The sequence below is a fragment of the Solanum stenotomum genome, chromosome 12 (genome assembly GCF_019186545.1).
Source record: "Solanum stenotomum isolate F172 chromosome 12, ASM1918654v1, whole genome shotgun sequence".
Lineage (NCBI taxonomy): Eukaryota > Viridiplantae > Streptophyta > Magnoliopsida > Solanales > Solanaceae > Solanum > Solanum stenotomum.
The window spans coordinates 36,559,984-36,574,475 of NC_064293.1; the positions used below are offsets into that span (position 1 = coordinate 36,559,984).

The 14,492-nt window shown below is 33.9% G+C and overlaps 3 protein-coding genes across 4 annotated transcripts; all 3 read left to right on the plus strand.

The window, feature by feature from the left end:
• Positions 1-2,139: 2,139 nt before the first annotated feature.
• LOC125846273 (uncharacterized) lies at positions 2,140-3,637 on the plus strand. Its single transcript, XM_049525652.1, has 5 exons — positions 2,140-2,290; positions 2,731-2,784; positions 2,961-3,064; positions 3,160-3,198; positions 3,516-3,637. Exons 1-5 carry the CDS (start codon positions 2,215-2,217, stop codon positions 3,615-3,617), a joined length of 375 nt encoding a protein of 124 aa, XP_049381609.1. The 5' UTR covers positions 2,140-2,214; the 3' UTR covers positions 3,618-3,637.
• Positions 3,638-4,460: 823 nt separating this feature from the next.
• Positions 4,461-11,914, plus strand: LOC125846261 (general transcription and DNA repair factor IIH subunit TFB2). The gene is made up of 15 exons (XM_049525640.1): positions 4,461-4,698; positions 5,177-5,344; positions 6,040-6,108; positions 6,963-7,056; positions 7,225-7,325; positions 7,458-7,506; positions 7,582-7,641; positions 8,322-8,390; positions 8,693-8,776; positions 8,873-8,956; positions 9,195-9,280; positions 10,251-10,345; positions 11,051-11,127; positions 11,374-11,448; positions 11,548-11,914. Exons 1-15 carry the CDS (start codon positions 4,586-4,588, stop codon positions 11,683-11,685), a joined length of 1,362 nt encoding a protein of 453 aa, XP_049381597.1. The 5' UTR covers positions 4,461-4,585; the 3' UTR covers positions 11,686-11,914.
• Positions 11,915-12,353: 439 nt separating this feature from the next.
• Positions 12,354-14,182, plus strand: LOC125846270 (tetraspanin-19-like). 2 transcript variants are annotated; one of them, XM_049525650.1, is made up of 6 exons: positions 12,354-12,588; positions 12,693-12,792; positions 12,909-12,989; positions 13,431-13,535; positions 13,636-13,850; positions 13,929-14,182. In XM_049525650.1, the coding sequence occupies exons 1-5, from the start codon at positions 12,422-12,424 to the stop codon at positions 13,831-13,833; spliced, it is 651 nt and encodes a 216-aa protein (XP_049381607.1). In that variant the 5' UTR covers positions 12,354-12,421; the 3' UTR covers positions 13,834-13,850; positions 13,929-14,182. The 2 variants fall into 2 exon arrangements, with proteins under 2 accessions (XP_049381607.1, XP_049381606.1); XM_049525649.1 differs by having other exon boundaries at positions 13,938-14,182.
• Positions 14,183-14,492: the final 310 nt, after the last annotated feature.

Sequence of the window (14,492 nt, forward strand, 5' to 3'; positions counted from 1 at the left end):
AATAAAAGTAAACGCAGAAAAGTGAAACAAATTATTTACAGTATATCCGATTTATGCTTGAGCAGAATTTGATAGTATGTTTGATTAAAAATTCGATTATTTCAAAGAAGGAACGTATTTGGCACTTTAAGGAGTCATTATAAGCTTCTTCTTTTTTCAAAGATAAGGCCCAAGGGGTCATTTTAACGTACAATATTCATCATGTGACCAACGTGAGTTGTGGTGAAATTAGAGGTATACATTCGGTTTTTCGGTTTGATTTTGCACTATTTGATTTGGATTTTTTGATTTTTGGTTTTGTAAAAGTGTAACCCAATCCGATCCAAAATAAATTTGATTTGATTTGGTTTTCCTCTATTCGATTCGGCTTTTTTCAGTTTGGTTATTCGGTTATGTCAATAATTAATAACATAACCAAAGTAATAATATTGAATCTCTTAAATATACTTTCTAATATAAATCATAAGCAAAACTTAAAACACAATACTTATAAGTATACCTATTATAGATGTTCAAACATAAAATATAAATGTATTCATCATCAAAGGCAATAACCAAAAAATGACAAAAGTGGTTAACTCCAACTTAATTCTAAACCTAAGCATTATATATATATATATATATATATATATATATATATATATATATATATACTCGGTTTTTTCGATTTTTATTTTTTAAAATCCAAAACCAAACCAGGAAACCAAACAAAGTAATTTATTAATCCAAAACCAATCCGAAAAACCAAAAAATCAATCCAAATAAAAGTTCGGTTAGATTTGGTTTGATTATTCGGTTTAATCCATATAGTGCACACCCCTAGGTGAAATTGTTTCATCTTTAACCAAAAATTTAGAGTTCGAGCCTTGGATATAGAGGAAATTTGATTGGGAGCTCCACCCCCAAAATGAGTCCTGCAATGCGAAATGCAAATTTAATTAGAACTTCAAACACATAATAAAAATAATAATAATGAATGAATCGTTTATCTTGTTTTATTGATGAGGACATGTTGCGGCCTCCGTGATTGCTTCGCTGGATTTGAAACGTATGCAGAAGTTACTGAGCACTACGGGCCATTACACTCAGAATTTGAAACAGTTCTCAGTTTCAATTTTGCTCTTCACGTTCAAAAGGTCATAATTGAGGGTAAAATTGATAAAATTTAATTAATAATTTTTTGATTTAGTAAGTGATTAAGTAAAATGAGACAATTATTTTAAGTAAGATGCTCATATAATATGAAATAGAGGAAGTATTGACTTGACACAAAATTTTAAAAATTAACTAAGAAACTTTTGGATCTTATGATTTTAATAAAACATAGAAATTAGAGGTGAATTCAAGATTTGAAGATGAATGGTGCACCATCAATGACTAATGCACGTTAGTTAAAGCATGTCACTAAATACCAATTCATATGATAGTTTTACTAAACATAAAAATATAATACTAATGTACTAACGTATAAATATGAATTAAATGATTATACTAGATAAAGTTTGCTTTGTGGCTTTGGTGACTTTGAACTTTACTTTGCACGTGAGGTTTCAAGTTCAAAACTAGCCAACCCCTTCTTTTAATCAATATTTTAAAGAAAATTGTAAATAGGATTTGAACCCACCCCCTCACGGCTCACACCTCAGAGGTGTGCACCGTTTAAATCAACACAGTCAAATTCTATTAGTGTCTTAAGGTGCCTAATAAAATATATGTCATATCGCAAGATATATACATACATAATTTTCCGAAGTTAATGAGTACACATGCATCCTTAACAGGACACGTGAACTGCCTTTGCATAGAATGTACTAAAACGATCTTTAATATTGTAATTTTAAACATGTAAGGTGAAAAGGTTGAAATTACAAAGATGCGCTAAAAAAACAAATAAAAAAATGACATTTTTTAAAAGTAGATAAAAAAATAAATTAAAACAGAGGGGGTATTTAGAAGGTGAAAGTTGATATAAACTATAGTGAAATAATTTGTACTCAAAACTAATAACATGCGGGAAAACAAAAGCAAGAACAACAAAGTCGCCTAAATTTCCGAATCAACGATTATTCCCCCTACTTCCTGCATATTCTTTTTTATTTGATTAAAATCCACTACTTCATCTTCCACATAATTAAACAAAAAAAATTAAAAAAACTTCTGCAAAATTTGATATAGATAAAACAAAATAAGAAAATTAAAGATTAGAGAGAAATAATGATTCCACAGCAATGGGCACCACCTTGTAACAAGCAATGCACAAATAAATTCTCAGCCCTCACCCAAATTCCTTGTAATTTACTCTCTTAATTCCCCCTTTTTCTTGTAATTTAAAGGTCTCATATTTGTGTTAATAGTTCCAATTGAGCATGCCAAAGCAAAAAATATTTGAACTTGTAACATCATCGCTAGTAAGTACCAAGTAATTCGATTAATCATTAACCATTTAGTAGGATCATGGAATAAGATGGCCCGACATAGAGAGTTTCGTATAGCTGGACCTAACTAGTTTGAGATTGAGACGTAATTGACTGTTCAAAATTCACCCATGTTGAAAAATTGTAAGTTAGAATAATGACTTACTTTTAAGCTTGAAAATGTTACTGCACAAGTAGATCAATTTTATCTTCTTTTGTTTTTTATATACTTCGACTCATAGATGATGCATTTCATTCATTTGTTGTTTTAAAGAGGAAATTCTACCAAAATTTTATGATGTGTAAATTTTTGTAGGGAGAGTTTTTTGCAAAAAGGCGTGTGATGCTGATGGCGATACATGGGAGGAATGTAAGTTGCTGAACTTTATTGGTTTCTATGTTGCAGATTTTTAGTTAGTTGTGAACAAGGAACATTCAAATTTGTAAAATGATATAGGAAAGCATATTATCGTTGTTATTCAATAGAGTAATTGATGGTTAATTAGGAACCTTGATGTTTGTCTATTCAATTTAAGGTATGTGCAGGTTTGGAACAATGTGATGAGATGTGCTATAAAGGTCCTGTTATGAAGGATCAACAATGGAGTGCTTGTATTGATCGCGCCCCTGGTTCTGCTAGCCACTCTGAGGTTTACCATCTCTTCATTTCGTTTTATTACCCTGAAATTTGGTGTCTTTTAACACTTGTTGTTCAACATCTGTACGTGTTCTTTTATGGATGTAGGATTGTCATCGCGCTTGTGTAGCTGGTTGTGGTTTCAAGGTCAGTTTGTTGTATTATATGTTGATGATCAAAATAGTCGTAAGTTTTGTTAATTGTTACTTTTCTCAATCCTTGCTGCCACTCTGTTTGTGAGGACTAGGAAGAGTAAGAATGCCTATGCAATTCATGCCCATTGGTACTTAGAGGCGGATCTAGGATGAGTATTGCAGGTTCATCTGAACCCAAACATATAATATAATTAGATCACGTTCATTCTGAACACTAACTAACTCTAGATGTTACGTTAGCCTATTACCATCTTGCTTTATTGGATGCTGTCAAATGTTTCATTTTTATCTTACTGTTTGCTTGTGCAGTTTGATATCCCTCCTGAGGAAGTAAATAAAATCCAATCAAACAGGTCTTCCAAGACTCTAGCAGAAGAGGATCCAGCTGATAAAAACAAGTCCACCCCCTAAAGCCACTTGAAGATTTTCTTTATGCATGAACTAATTGTAATGGGCAAGAATAGCATATATATAATTTATTCTACTAGCTAGGATTACTACTATAGTTCAAAGATTTGTTCTACAGCAGATAACATGGGGTGAAAGTTGATTTTTGATATTTATAGCTTCATTATGAATATCTCTGACGGAAACAATTTCTCTACCCTCCAAAGGTACAAGGTCATTTGTGTATATTCTATCCTAATTCAAATGGGTATATTATTGTTGTAGCTTCATTATGCAAATAGAAGTGTTGACCTTTTCTTTTTGTAACATTTTCTTAATTTAATGTCATACAACAATAATGTAATAGAATTGTTATACTATTAATTATTTAAAAGATAACTATACGTAATTGCTAGCAAAGTTAAAATTTTATGCACTTATAAATTACTACGTAATTATGTGAATAAATATTTTATGAAAATATTGATTGGTAACTAATAATTTAGCGGAGGGTAAACTACACTAATAATGTGAAAATTATTTACATCATTTATACCAGCAAAACATTTAATTTAAATTGTTAATCATAATGAAGATAGTTACCTGAAAAATATGGGAGATACATGACAACTTGCTTACAATAGGTTTGAGAAGCTTCGACTTTTGGAATTTTCATAAACATTCGAGAATTTAATTTTTATATAGAGTTTCATCCGAGAAATTTGAAACTATATAACAAAAATACCGTATCTATGATACCAAGTGGTCCAATTCATGTTGGGCCTTGAAAGTTTCTGGCCCAAATAGCAAGAGGAGAAGAGCCTTTCATCTCCCGAGTCGGGTTTAATACATAAATCTACAGTTTCTGTAATGTTTATGAAGCCGGCGGTATATGTATTAGCAGTAGTAGTGGAGAATCATCATTCAGCAAAGCTAAAACCCTAGATTGAGAAATTGAAGTATTGAAAACCTTTATTTGATCTATAACAACAATGCCGCAAGTGAAGATCGTCGCCAGGAATTTCATGGACATGGTGGCTTCATTGCCTGTCATGAAACTCGACATGCTTTACGACAATTCCTTTATCTGTGAAGCCATTCTTAGGTATTCTAAAAATCCCCAATTTGATCGAATCTTAAGAGTTTTTCTTGTTGCACAACCATTTATATTTGTGCAGAGCTTTGTTTTGATTACTTTCTGCAAGTAAAAATGGATGTAATTTCACCAATTTAGCATATAGTGATATGTACTGTGTACATTTGGATACAAAAGAAGTTTGCTTTGTCTTTAAGCTTATTATTCTGGAGAAATGAACTTAGTCATAAAAGGATGAATTAAATCAGCAGCAAGTGCTGTGCTGACACAAGTATAAACATACACAAGCACAAATTTTTAATGTTTGAATGTTTTTATAGAAAGTATTTGTACTTTTTTGTATCAATTGCAACAAGAGATTGATTAATTCACTAGTACTTAGCACTCACTGTATTCACCTCGAGCTATATCAAGGAAATTCACTTTTGGTGATACTATTTTGAAACATGCTATATTATGTGCTTAATTTGTTCATTTCTTCTGCTAGATCGTTACCTCCCTTAGCGAAGAAGTATGTGCTGCAAATGTTGTATATAGACATACCAATTACAGCCAAGTCGATGGAGGAGTGGGTGCTTCCAGATGGATTCTCAAAGCATAAAGTTGCCATTGATAGATTGATACAGCTGAGAGTAATGACGGAAACATTTGACAGGTTATTGAGCAGATTCTTCTCTTTCTTGATAGCTACTATAAAATCTTTGTCTTGAATAATGCCTATAACAACATTTGACACTTAAATTTTTATTTGGCTGTTATAGACAAAAAAAAAAAAAGGATGCAAAAAATCTATTTTTTAATGTGATTAAAGATGACAAACTTATTTAAATTTAAATTCTCAGAAGTATTCATATTTCAGCAATTCAGAATTAAAGAATGCTTATACATCATTAATAAATTTTGACCCTTACAAGATGGATTTTTTTTCTCTAATGGAAATTGGAATACAAAGTCACCGCCTGTTGATTTAAATTTTCCCCTCAGCCGAAGGCGGATGCTATATAGAGGTCTGACTGTATTTACTTTTCCCGCTTGATCTTCATCTGGTTGTCATGTTTTTCACTTAGCACTTTAAATAATGACACATGAGCAAAATTAGAACTTTGGTCAAAATAAACAAGCATGATTAGAGGGAATATCTTGAATTGTCAATACTTGCTTATCTTTCTTTTGTTTTTTCCTTTTTAAGTTTTTGCTCTTTATAAGCATTATAGAAGTTTTAGGTAGTTGAAATCATGTCTCAACTATTGGAATGACGAAACCTGGTCAGGGTGATTCACAATTTCTTTGCATGTTATTTTGGTCAGTTTTTGGTTGTTTAGTGTTGCCATTCTCTTTGATTTCTTACAGGAAAAAGGAAGCCACTTATCAACTAAACCCAAAATTTCAATTTAATCTTCAGAAGCATCTAGTCCATGGGTAAGCTTTATTATCTTATTTATTATATTTTCTCTATAAGTGTTAATGATCACTATTGGCTGGTCTTCTCTGAGACGGGTGATTTAAAAATAAAAGTACATGTACAATTAGTAGAAGTACTAGGACATTCGGCGTGTAGACACCAGATTCCTGGCCTATTAATCCCTGTCTCAAGGGAACGAGTTGTGGTTTTCTTATATGGTATTGGGTTCTCCTCCCTTCATGTGCTAACTTTTAGGGTTGAGTTAGGGCCAAGGTTTAGTTTCATCATATGGTATCAGAGCCCGAGCTAACAATCCCTATTGTTGTGTTTCTCAATGTTGAGCCTCCGTGTTATGTTATCCAACTCTGGTTGTGTTGTCCTGTGCGAGTGTGAAATCCCACCTTGATTGAGGGAATGAATTGTGGTGCCTTAATGTTGTCTTGGGATATCCTCCAATCATGAGCTGACAATCCCTCCCTTCATGAGTTGACTTTTGGGGTTGAGTTAAGCCCAAGAGCCATTTCTTCACGCATTTGCATATTTGAATAAAGTTGACTGCAACTAGTTTGGGGTTGATCGATTGAGGCATAGTTATTATTATTGTTGTTGTTGGATAAGTATATTCACACTTGTGTATGTGTTCCATCTTATTCATCCTTTATGGTTTTTTGATTTGTCTTGCTAAATTTCCAACTGGGATGAAGTTCAGAATTTGATCCTGATACATTGACCCTCAGTTGCCAGTAAGATGCTATACTTGATACAGTAACTTGTTGTGGTAATACTTCTACATGATGCTGAAATATCTGTCATATCCTTGGTCTCGTAATTGTACAATTTGGATTATAATATGTGATTTCAATTACTGTAGTGGAATCTTACCAAGGGAACCAATGCCTTCTAATATCACTGTGAGGCTTCCTAGCTTGGAGGAGTTAGAGGCATATGCTGTTGAACAATGGGAGGTATGACTTGCATTTTGTTAGTAGTTCTTGTCCATTGATTTTCCAGGAGTGTTCAGAATATGTAATAATATGTTGTGAGACAATCTGCTTTGCTTTCGGTTTTGATCAAACTGCAGCCTGAATATAATTTTGGCAACTCTTTTTATGACTTGCAACTGTCGCAACCAGTGCTTTCTGCTGAACCTTATAAGCTCCAGTGAAGGTGGAAAGACCACAAACATAAGTTCTTCGATGATGAAAATCTTCCAGCGTGGACTTTTAAGTCAGAGGTACCGGCCACTTCAGTATTATGGATATATATCTACTCACACATAACATATGTATAGTTCTTTGTCCGCATGTGTATGGATGATTTTGTAATAATCGACATAATCTCCATGAGTTCATACCTTCTTAAACAGAGACGATAGAGAACCTCCAAGGTTGACTGAAAGTGGGTTCCAGTTCTTGGTACGAGTTACTGAATTATCTCGATCAATCAATGTTTTTTTTTTTGGATATTGTATTGACTGTGGTGTATTACAGCTAATGGACACAAATGCACAGCTTTGGTACATCATCAGGGAGTACATAACAAATGCTGAGGTATTGCTGACCACCTCCTTCTCTCTCTGCATGTGTGTGTGTCTCTCTCTCTCTCTCTCTCTTCCGGTATGGTTTTGCATCAGAATCACCATTGGTTCATTGGGTGGTGTTGTGATTCAATTACATTTGACATTTGCGGCTAGTCTTCTGATACACTTTGAAGATAAGGAGGTAGGTGGGGAGAAAATCTTAGAGATGCAGCTTCGGCTTTTGTAGAGCTTGCTGATTATATCGCCTACACTGTCTCTCTAAGGTCGTCAAAGCGTAAGCATTTCCAAGCCTGAATAAAGGAAGAGAGTTGAGGGAAACCGGTGGCCAATGTAAAAATAGTCAAACTATTTTGAATCATTAGAATACTGAAAAAATGTGCAGAATGGATACAGGCAATTCATACTAGAACATATAGCTAACCCCAATTAGTTTGGGGACTGGAACCTAGTTGAGTTGAGCTCATTAGTTCCACCTCAGATTTTATTGTTGTTGATCACATATTTTAGGCACCCTTTCCTTGTTTCCTTATCTCTCTAAATTATTAGTTAATACAAGCAAGAATCAAGAAGATATTCTCTCTTTGATTCAAAATTTTGGTTGAGATGAGTATAGACTTCCATTTGTCTAACTTTTGGAAAATTTAATGAAATTTACTAAATGATTACTCTGTATTTTTCGTATTAATGCAGGAGCGAGGAGTGGATTCAGCAGATCTTATTGCATTTCTTTTGGAGCTAAGCTTTCATGTTACCGGCAAGGTATTACTAGACAGTGCTAGAGCTTCTCGAATTAAGTTTGTCATGGAGCTGTAGTAAATGATACCATCTTTAAACTCTAAATGCTTGAATTTTAGTTAGTTCTGGAGCGCTCTGGTGTTTGGTTGAAAAGTAGTGAAGTTGTTTCTGCAGAAAGTTTTGTACTTTGTCTTAAAAAAACAATATTTGAAAAACTGAAAAATACTGTTAAAAAGTCTTTCAATCATTTCCCCAACCAAACGGTTGTAATGTTCATTACTTCATGCTTAAGTTTCGTATGTTTGTTGAATTGTCTTCTAATATAGGCATACAACACAAACACAATAACTGATCTCCAGCGAAGTATAATTAAGGACCTTTCAGATTTGGGATTGGTTAAGCTGCAGCAGGTGAATACTCCTTGTTGCCCCATCAATGAGCTCACGAGAGTGAAAAGATTTTGTCTATTTTATTATGTTCTTAATTACCCATTTGATGCGGTTTAGGGAAGGAAAGAGAGTTGGTTTATTCCCACCAAACTGGCGACCAACCTGTCAATTAGCTTAGCGGATACAACATCAAGGAAACAGGTATGCTGCACTCGCAAGTGTTCCCTAGAGTAGTTGGGTCAAGCTACACAGAAATCCAGTTTATTTATTTGTTTTCTATCTTTATTCTTACAGTTTTCTTATGAAGCAAGTGTGTACAGAAATTTAGAATTTTGTGCTTCCTGTCATCCAGATTTAAATTCTCAAATTAGTTTGGAACGAGTTCTATGATACCTTACTGACTGCAAATGCATCTTTGCCTTCCCACCACATTCATCAGGGTTTTATCGTTATTGAAACAAACTTCAGACTGTATGCATATTCAACGTCAAAATTGCACTGTGAGATCCTACGCCTTTTTGCAAGGTACCGAACAATTTGTTTCTGCTGTTTGTGTTTCTTTCTGTAGTTTGGTTGAGAAAAGAGATCATATGGAAAGAACAGGTGCTAGCTCTCCTTCTCTTGATAGCGTTACCTGGACTCTGTTGCTTCTTTTTGTTGGAATTAGTACCATCACAAACTTTATCTGACGCTAGACTGGTGCTTGCCAAGAAGTGTATTACTTGTATCATTTGCGAGTTGGGAGAGGATGTCCTATTTATGAATCTTCATTTACCTTCATATGGACAGAAATATCAGGCAGATCTTGTTCTCTGGCAATATTATTATCTAAAGTATTCCATTTGCTTTCACTTCCATTTATGCAGCTTTCTGAGATGTATTCATGCATGTGCAATATATTAAACAATTGTGATGCAGACTTCAAGGCTTATCTAGATTCTGGAGTCTGGAGTATACTAGAGAGTTGGCTTCCCCTAGATTTTGGAGTATCAGATGCAATAAATGCTACCAATCTGGATGTAATTACACACACATCCCTCCTGCTGAAAAAAAGGAAAGAACTAGTTATGTAGATTAAAAATGATGAATGAGATTGTGCATCCTACTGGCTCAATGCAGAAGATGTCACCAAAAAGAATGGGACACTTTCAAATCTGTGTCAGAATTGGCCAGGGTAAACACAATCATTGATGCTTGGAGTTTGGATTAAATAGGGTCTAAATATTGTTTGGAGTTGATAAGCTGAAGAATTTCAGCAGAGCTATTGGAAAGTGGATGACATGTTTAAAGTGTAGAATGCTTTTAGGGATGGTTGTTTGAGCTTTTGCTTCTCTCTTTCTTTCCCCTTCTGAGATAAGAACTTGATTCCTATTATTAATGTGTTATGCCTAATACTCTGTGTTTGGCTGTTGAGTGTTTATTTTCTAGTAGTAGATTTCTTTCATCAACTTCTCTGGTTAGATTTCTAAGTAACAAATTTTAGCTGCAAATACAGGGTGGAATACCAGCTTCCAAATCTCATTGTTGGTGCTATTAATAAAGAAAGTTTGTATAAAGCTTTTCAAAACGGCATTACTTCTGAGCAGGCAAGTTTCAGCTGCTATTTATTTATTAACCAACATTGTCTTATATCAGAGAACTAATTAAAAAATTATCTAAGAAAGCAACTGCATGTGGAGTGCTATATTTGTTGAAGATTTTTTCTTTTTTTGATGAAGATGTGGAATGCTTAAGATTGATGATGTGGGACATTTTTGTTGGATGTTTTTAGTAATTCTTGGTCAGCTACACTTACGAAAGAAATCTCGTGGGCTAGTTGATAGATGTTGATTAGCAGAAAAGGTCCTTTTATAGTTTTGTTTCTGGTCCTTTAGTCCACTTATCATGTTTAATAGTAGTTACACACCTTTCAAAATTAGCACACTCTTGAATGCATTAATGGAATTACTGGAACCTATTGTGCTTCTGGTGCTAAAGTTCTTACTGAACTACCACATTTAGGATTCTGTATGAATTAGAAAGAGTTAAATATGACATAATGGAAACCATTGCTTGAGTTATCTGGAGTGGTTTATATTCGAGTTCTAATTATCCTATCCTTAGTTATCAAATACATTGAATTAGATGGGGAACAATCTGTCATGGTGATTCGTCAAAATGTTTCAAGTGATATATTATGAAGTATTCTGTATGGATGTAGTTATACAACACAAATTGAGCAGCTACTCTACAATTTCTTTCGCTTGAAGTTAAGTTTTGACTGCTGTTGTGATTTAATGCATGGATTGCAGATAGTTTCTTTCCTTCAGCAGAATGCACATCCTAGGGTTGCAGAGAGGATACCATCTGTGCCGGAGAATGTTACTGATCAGGTTCCTTCACTATTTCTCATAGTGTTGAAACTGAAAGACAGCTTTAAAAACCAAATATTACTCTAATTGCACCACATTTAATTGACTCTTATAGAATTTGTACTTGACTAGTCACACGTTCCCACAATTATGGCCGACCAAAATCTATTCAACCAATCCATCGACAAAGATAGACCAATGAAAAGATTTATTGGAAAATAAGTTCTTGTCCAATTATCTAATTCAACTACCACTTTCTCATGCCAGATTAGATTGTGGGAATCTGATCTGAATCGGGTTGAGATGGAGCCAGCCCACTTCTACGATGAATTCCCTTCTAAAGTGAGTGTCAAGCACCATGATATTTGCATTGCAACCTTAATTTTGATTTAACTTTTTAATGTTTGTTTGCCTAACATGATTGTTATTGCTTACTTTTAGGATGTCTTTGAGGCTGCCTGTGATTTTGCCAGAGAATATGGAGGATTACTGTGGGAGGACTCTAAGCGAATGCGTCTCGTTGTTAAAGCTGATATTTTGACTGAGATGAAGGAATTTCTTCGTCGTCAAAAGCAATAACTCTTCTTTTCAGACGGCCTTCATTTAGATGAAGGATTTCATCAGTTGTCGTCCGTCTATATATTTATTCCCAGTTTGACTTGTACATGAATTTTGTTGTGGGTGTGTGTATTCATTGTGCTTCGACTTCCTTCTTTCGACATCTTGTGATCTGTATTAATAATGGGATTAAAAATCATCGTCAAAACTATTGATAGCCTAAAAGAGCCTTGTCAATCTTACACAAACATAATATTATATTACCATGATGATTATCTTTTATTTTTTCCTATTAGTTGTGGGTATAAACATAATATCTACATTGAATAATTTTGTCAATAATATATCCCTAGCTCTCCTTTAAAATCTTGTGATGTTGTTATCATGAACATTTGAAATTAGATAGTTCTTATCCTTGACCACATCTTTGGACAAAGATCCATTTTGGGTTTATATAAGCTAAACAAGCTACTCATAATTCAGTAGGTCCTCCAACTTGGTAGATAACAATAAGCTCTTTCTTGGAAATTTCCTTTTTTTTTTCTTGGCCTATCTGGGCAATTTTTGCATATCTAGGCATGTCACCATCACTATTATTTCTTAAAAATCAAGAATCCAAACAGTTGTAAATCACATCAATATGCTTTTTTATGCATTCTTCAAAGTATCCTTGCAAACATAAAGAGCTATTTACCTAGCAAGTGCTCTTCTATTTCCCCTCATAAGTGAATGAAACAGTTTCTGTTTAAAGTTCAAGATGGTAAAACTTGTAAAGAGTTGCCTGCGATTATCCCTCAAGTTCACAAACATAACAATAGGATTTATGGGCATTGCAATGCTTATTTATGGTGTATGGATGATTAGAGTTTGGCAGCGCGATGCAGCCAACTCACCTTCATCCCCTGATTATGCTCAATTTCCTTGGTGAGTTCTCAACTAAGAAACTTGGGTATTTAACTTTCTTTTTTATTTTACAATACAGTATAATTTTCTCTGCGCTAATACTCACAGTGGTGAAATAATGACAGGTTTATCCATGCATTTCTTGGTGTTGGCACTGCTTTGTGTGCAATCACTTTCCTTGGTCATGTTGCAGCAAACTCTTCCAACTCCTATTGCCTCTCATTTGTATCCTTTTTCTTTATATTTCTCATATATACTCTTTCAGGAAATTTATTTTTGGTTGTTGGAAAAAAAGAAACTGCATAGAGAGAAAAAAGAATGGACCTTAACTATACTTATAGTATATGTTCATCATATTTGTTCTTCTTTTAGCAGAGATTGCAATTACAGCTGATGTTTTCTTGAACTCTGATTGGGAGAAGGTATGCATCTAAGAAATCCTATATCATATTGTTATATTCAAATTTATCTTTCTGTATTCTATTGATCAGGACATCAACAAAACAACCTTGTTGCAACACCTCGACTAATTCCATAGGGTAGCTTATTAGAAAAGTAGGAAAATATAATTGAAGAAGAAATGACTTTGAGGCGTGAAAGAATAGACTTTCCTTAAAAGAGATATTACTCGTATACAGATTGGGGAAAATACAAGAAATTTCCTTCAGGATACAACAAAGATCATGTTTATATCTGCAGATTTTTCTTATAGAAATGACTTTTCATTTTCATAATAGTCATGTTTTTTCACGAATAGATGTGTTTGTACAACTTAAAACTTCTATGTACCGGGTAACTCTGTCCCGCCAAGGCTTGGACAATTGCTTCTCTCCAATGCTCTCACTATGTTTTACCTAAATCAGGATTTACCAGAAGATCCATCAGGAAGGTTTGATGATTTCAAAGATTTTGTGGACTCGAATAGCGATATCTGCCAATGGATTGCCCTGCTCTGTGTTGTAACACAGGTAAGAAATAAAAGCAACCACCTTCAAGAATTTTAGTATGTTTTTCCTTGGCTCAAATTAGTTACATGATTCTTAATAAATAAGAAATGATCATAAGCAGGGGTGTTGTATCTTATTGGCTACAATTCTAAGAACTCTTGGGCAAGTTAAGGAAAATAGTCATGAGTATGAAGGTGAATATGCAGAACCATCAGCTCCACTTCTTCGCCCTCCGGAACTGCCACCAAATCCTCTGTATCCATATGTTATTGGTGAACCAGTTCATATTGAACCACATTCTGTCTACAAGAATGTTTGAGTTTTGGAAGACAAAAGGTTTGTTCAATTGTTAGAATTGAAAAATCTTGTAACTTGTTTTTTTTTTTGGCTTCTTATGTTACTAAAGTTTTCCAGTTTTTGCAGAAAGCTGAAGTGAATGAAGTTTTCCTTTAAGGAAAGAAAAAGGTTGTTGAGGCAGTATTAAGTAAGCACAACTGAAATATTGAACTTGAATTTTGGTGATTGGGACTAAGGATATACTGCTTAGGCAGTATTGGTTATGCTATGTAGCATCTCCAATTGCTTAAGAATGAGTTTTTATTAGAAACAGATGAGACCATATTTGTATATTTAAAATAGTAGTATTGTTTTGCAACTTTTATGTTTTATTATCACAGTGAATTATATATGTTGGATATGTATGTTATTGTCAAAGTAAATTATTGAATATTGAACAAAGAAAAGAAAGGAACAAAGGGAAATGAAAGAGCTAACCATAACCCTGCTAAAAGGCCCTACAGTTCCATCCCATTACATATTAAACTCCTTTTGATTTCTTCGTATTTTAAATCCGACCATCTCCAACCCTACTCTATTTTACTCTCCATTCTCTATATTTGGAGGGTAAAATAGAGAATGTCCTCTCCAACCACTCTCTATTTTACCCTCTACTCTCCAATTATAGAGAGTTGAATAGTA

Excerpts from the sequence above, each read along its gene's own strand:
- LOC125846270 (XM_049525650.1), top strand. The coding sequence starts at position 12,422 with ATGGTAAAACTTGTAAAGAGTTGCCTGCGATTATCCCTCAAGTTCACA. Across the intron at positions 12,793-12,908 it reads ACTCCTATTGCCTCTCATTT|TATATGTTCATCATATTTGT; the intron begins GTATCCTTTTTC and ends CTATACTTATAG. Across the intron at positions 13,536-13,635 it reads TGCTCTGTGTTGTAACACAG|GGGTGTTGTATCTTATTGGC; the intron begins GTAAGAAATAAA and ends GATCATAAGCAG.
- LOC125846273 (XM_049525652.1), top strand. The coding sequence starts at position 2,215 with ATGATTCCACAGCAATGGGCACCACCTTGTAACAAGCAATGCACAAAT. Across the intron at positions 3,065-3,159 it reads GTTCTGCTAGCCACTCTGAG|GATTGTCATCGCGCTTGTGT; the intron begins GTTTACCATCTC and ends TTATGGATGTAG. Across the intron at positions 3,199-3,515 it reads TAGCTGGTTGTGGTTTCAAG|TTTGATATCCCTCCTGAGGA; the intron begins GTCAGTTTGTTG and ends TTGCTTGTGCAG.
- LOC125846261 (XM_049525640.1), top strand. The coding sequence starts at position 4,586 with ATGCCGCAAGTGAAGATCGTCGCCAGGAATTTCATGGACATGGTGGCT. Across the intron at positions 4,699-5,176 it reads ATCTGTGAAGCCATTCTTAG|ATCGTTACCTCCCTTAGCGA; the intron begins GTATTCTAAAAA and ends TTCTTCTGCTAG. Across the intron at positions 7,642-8,321 it reads AGTACATAACAAATGCTGAG|GAGCGAGGAGTGGATTCAGC; the intron begins GTATTGCTGACC and ends GTATTAATGCAG.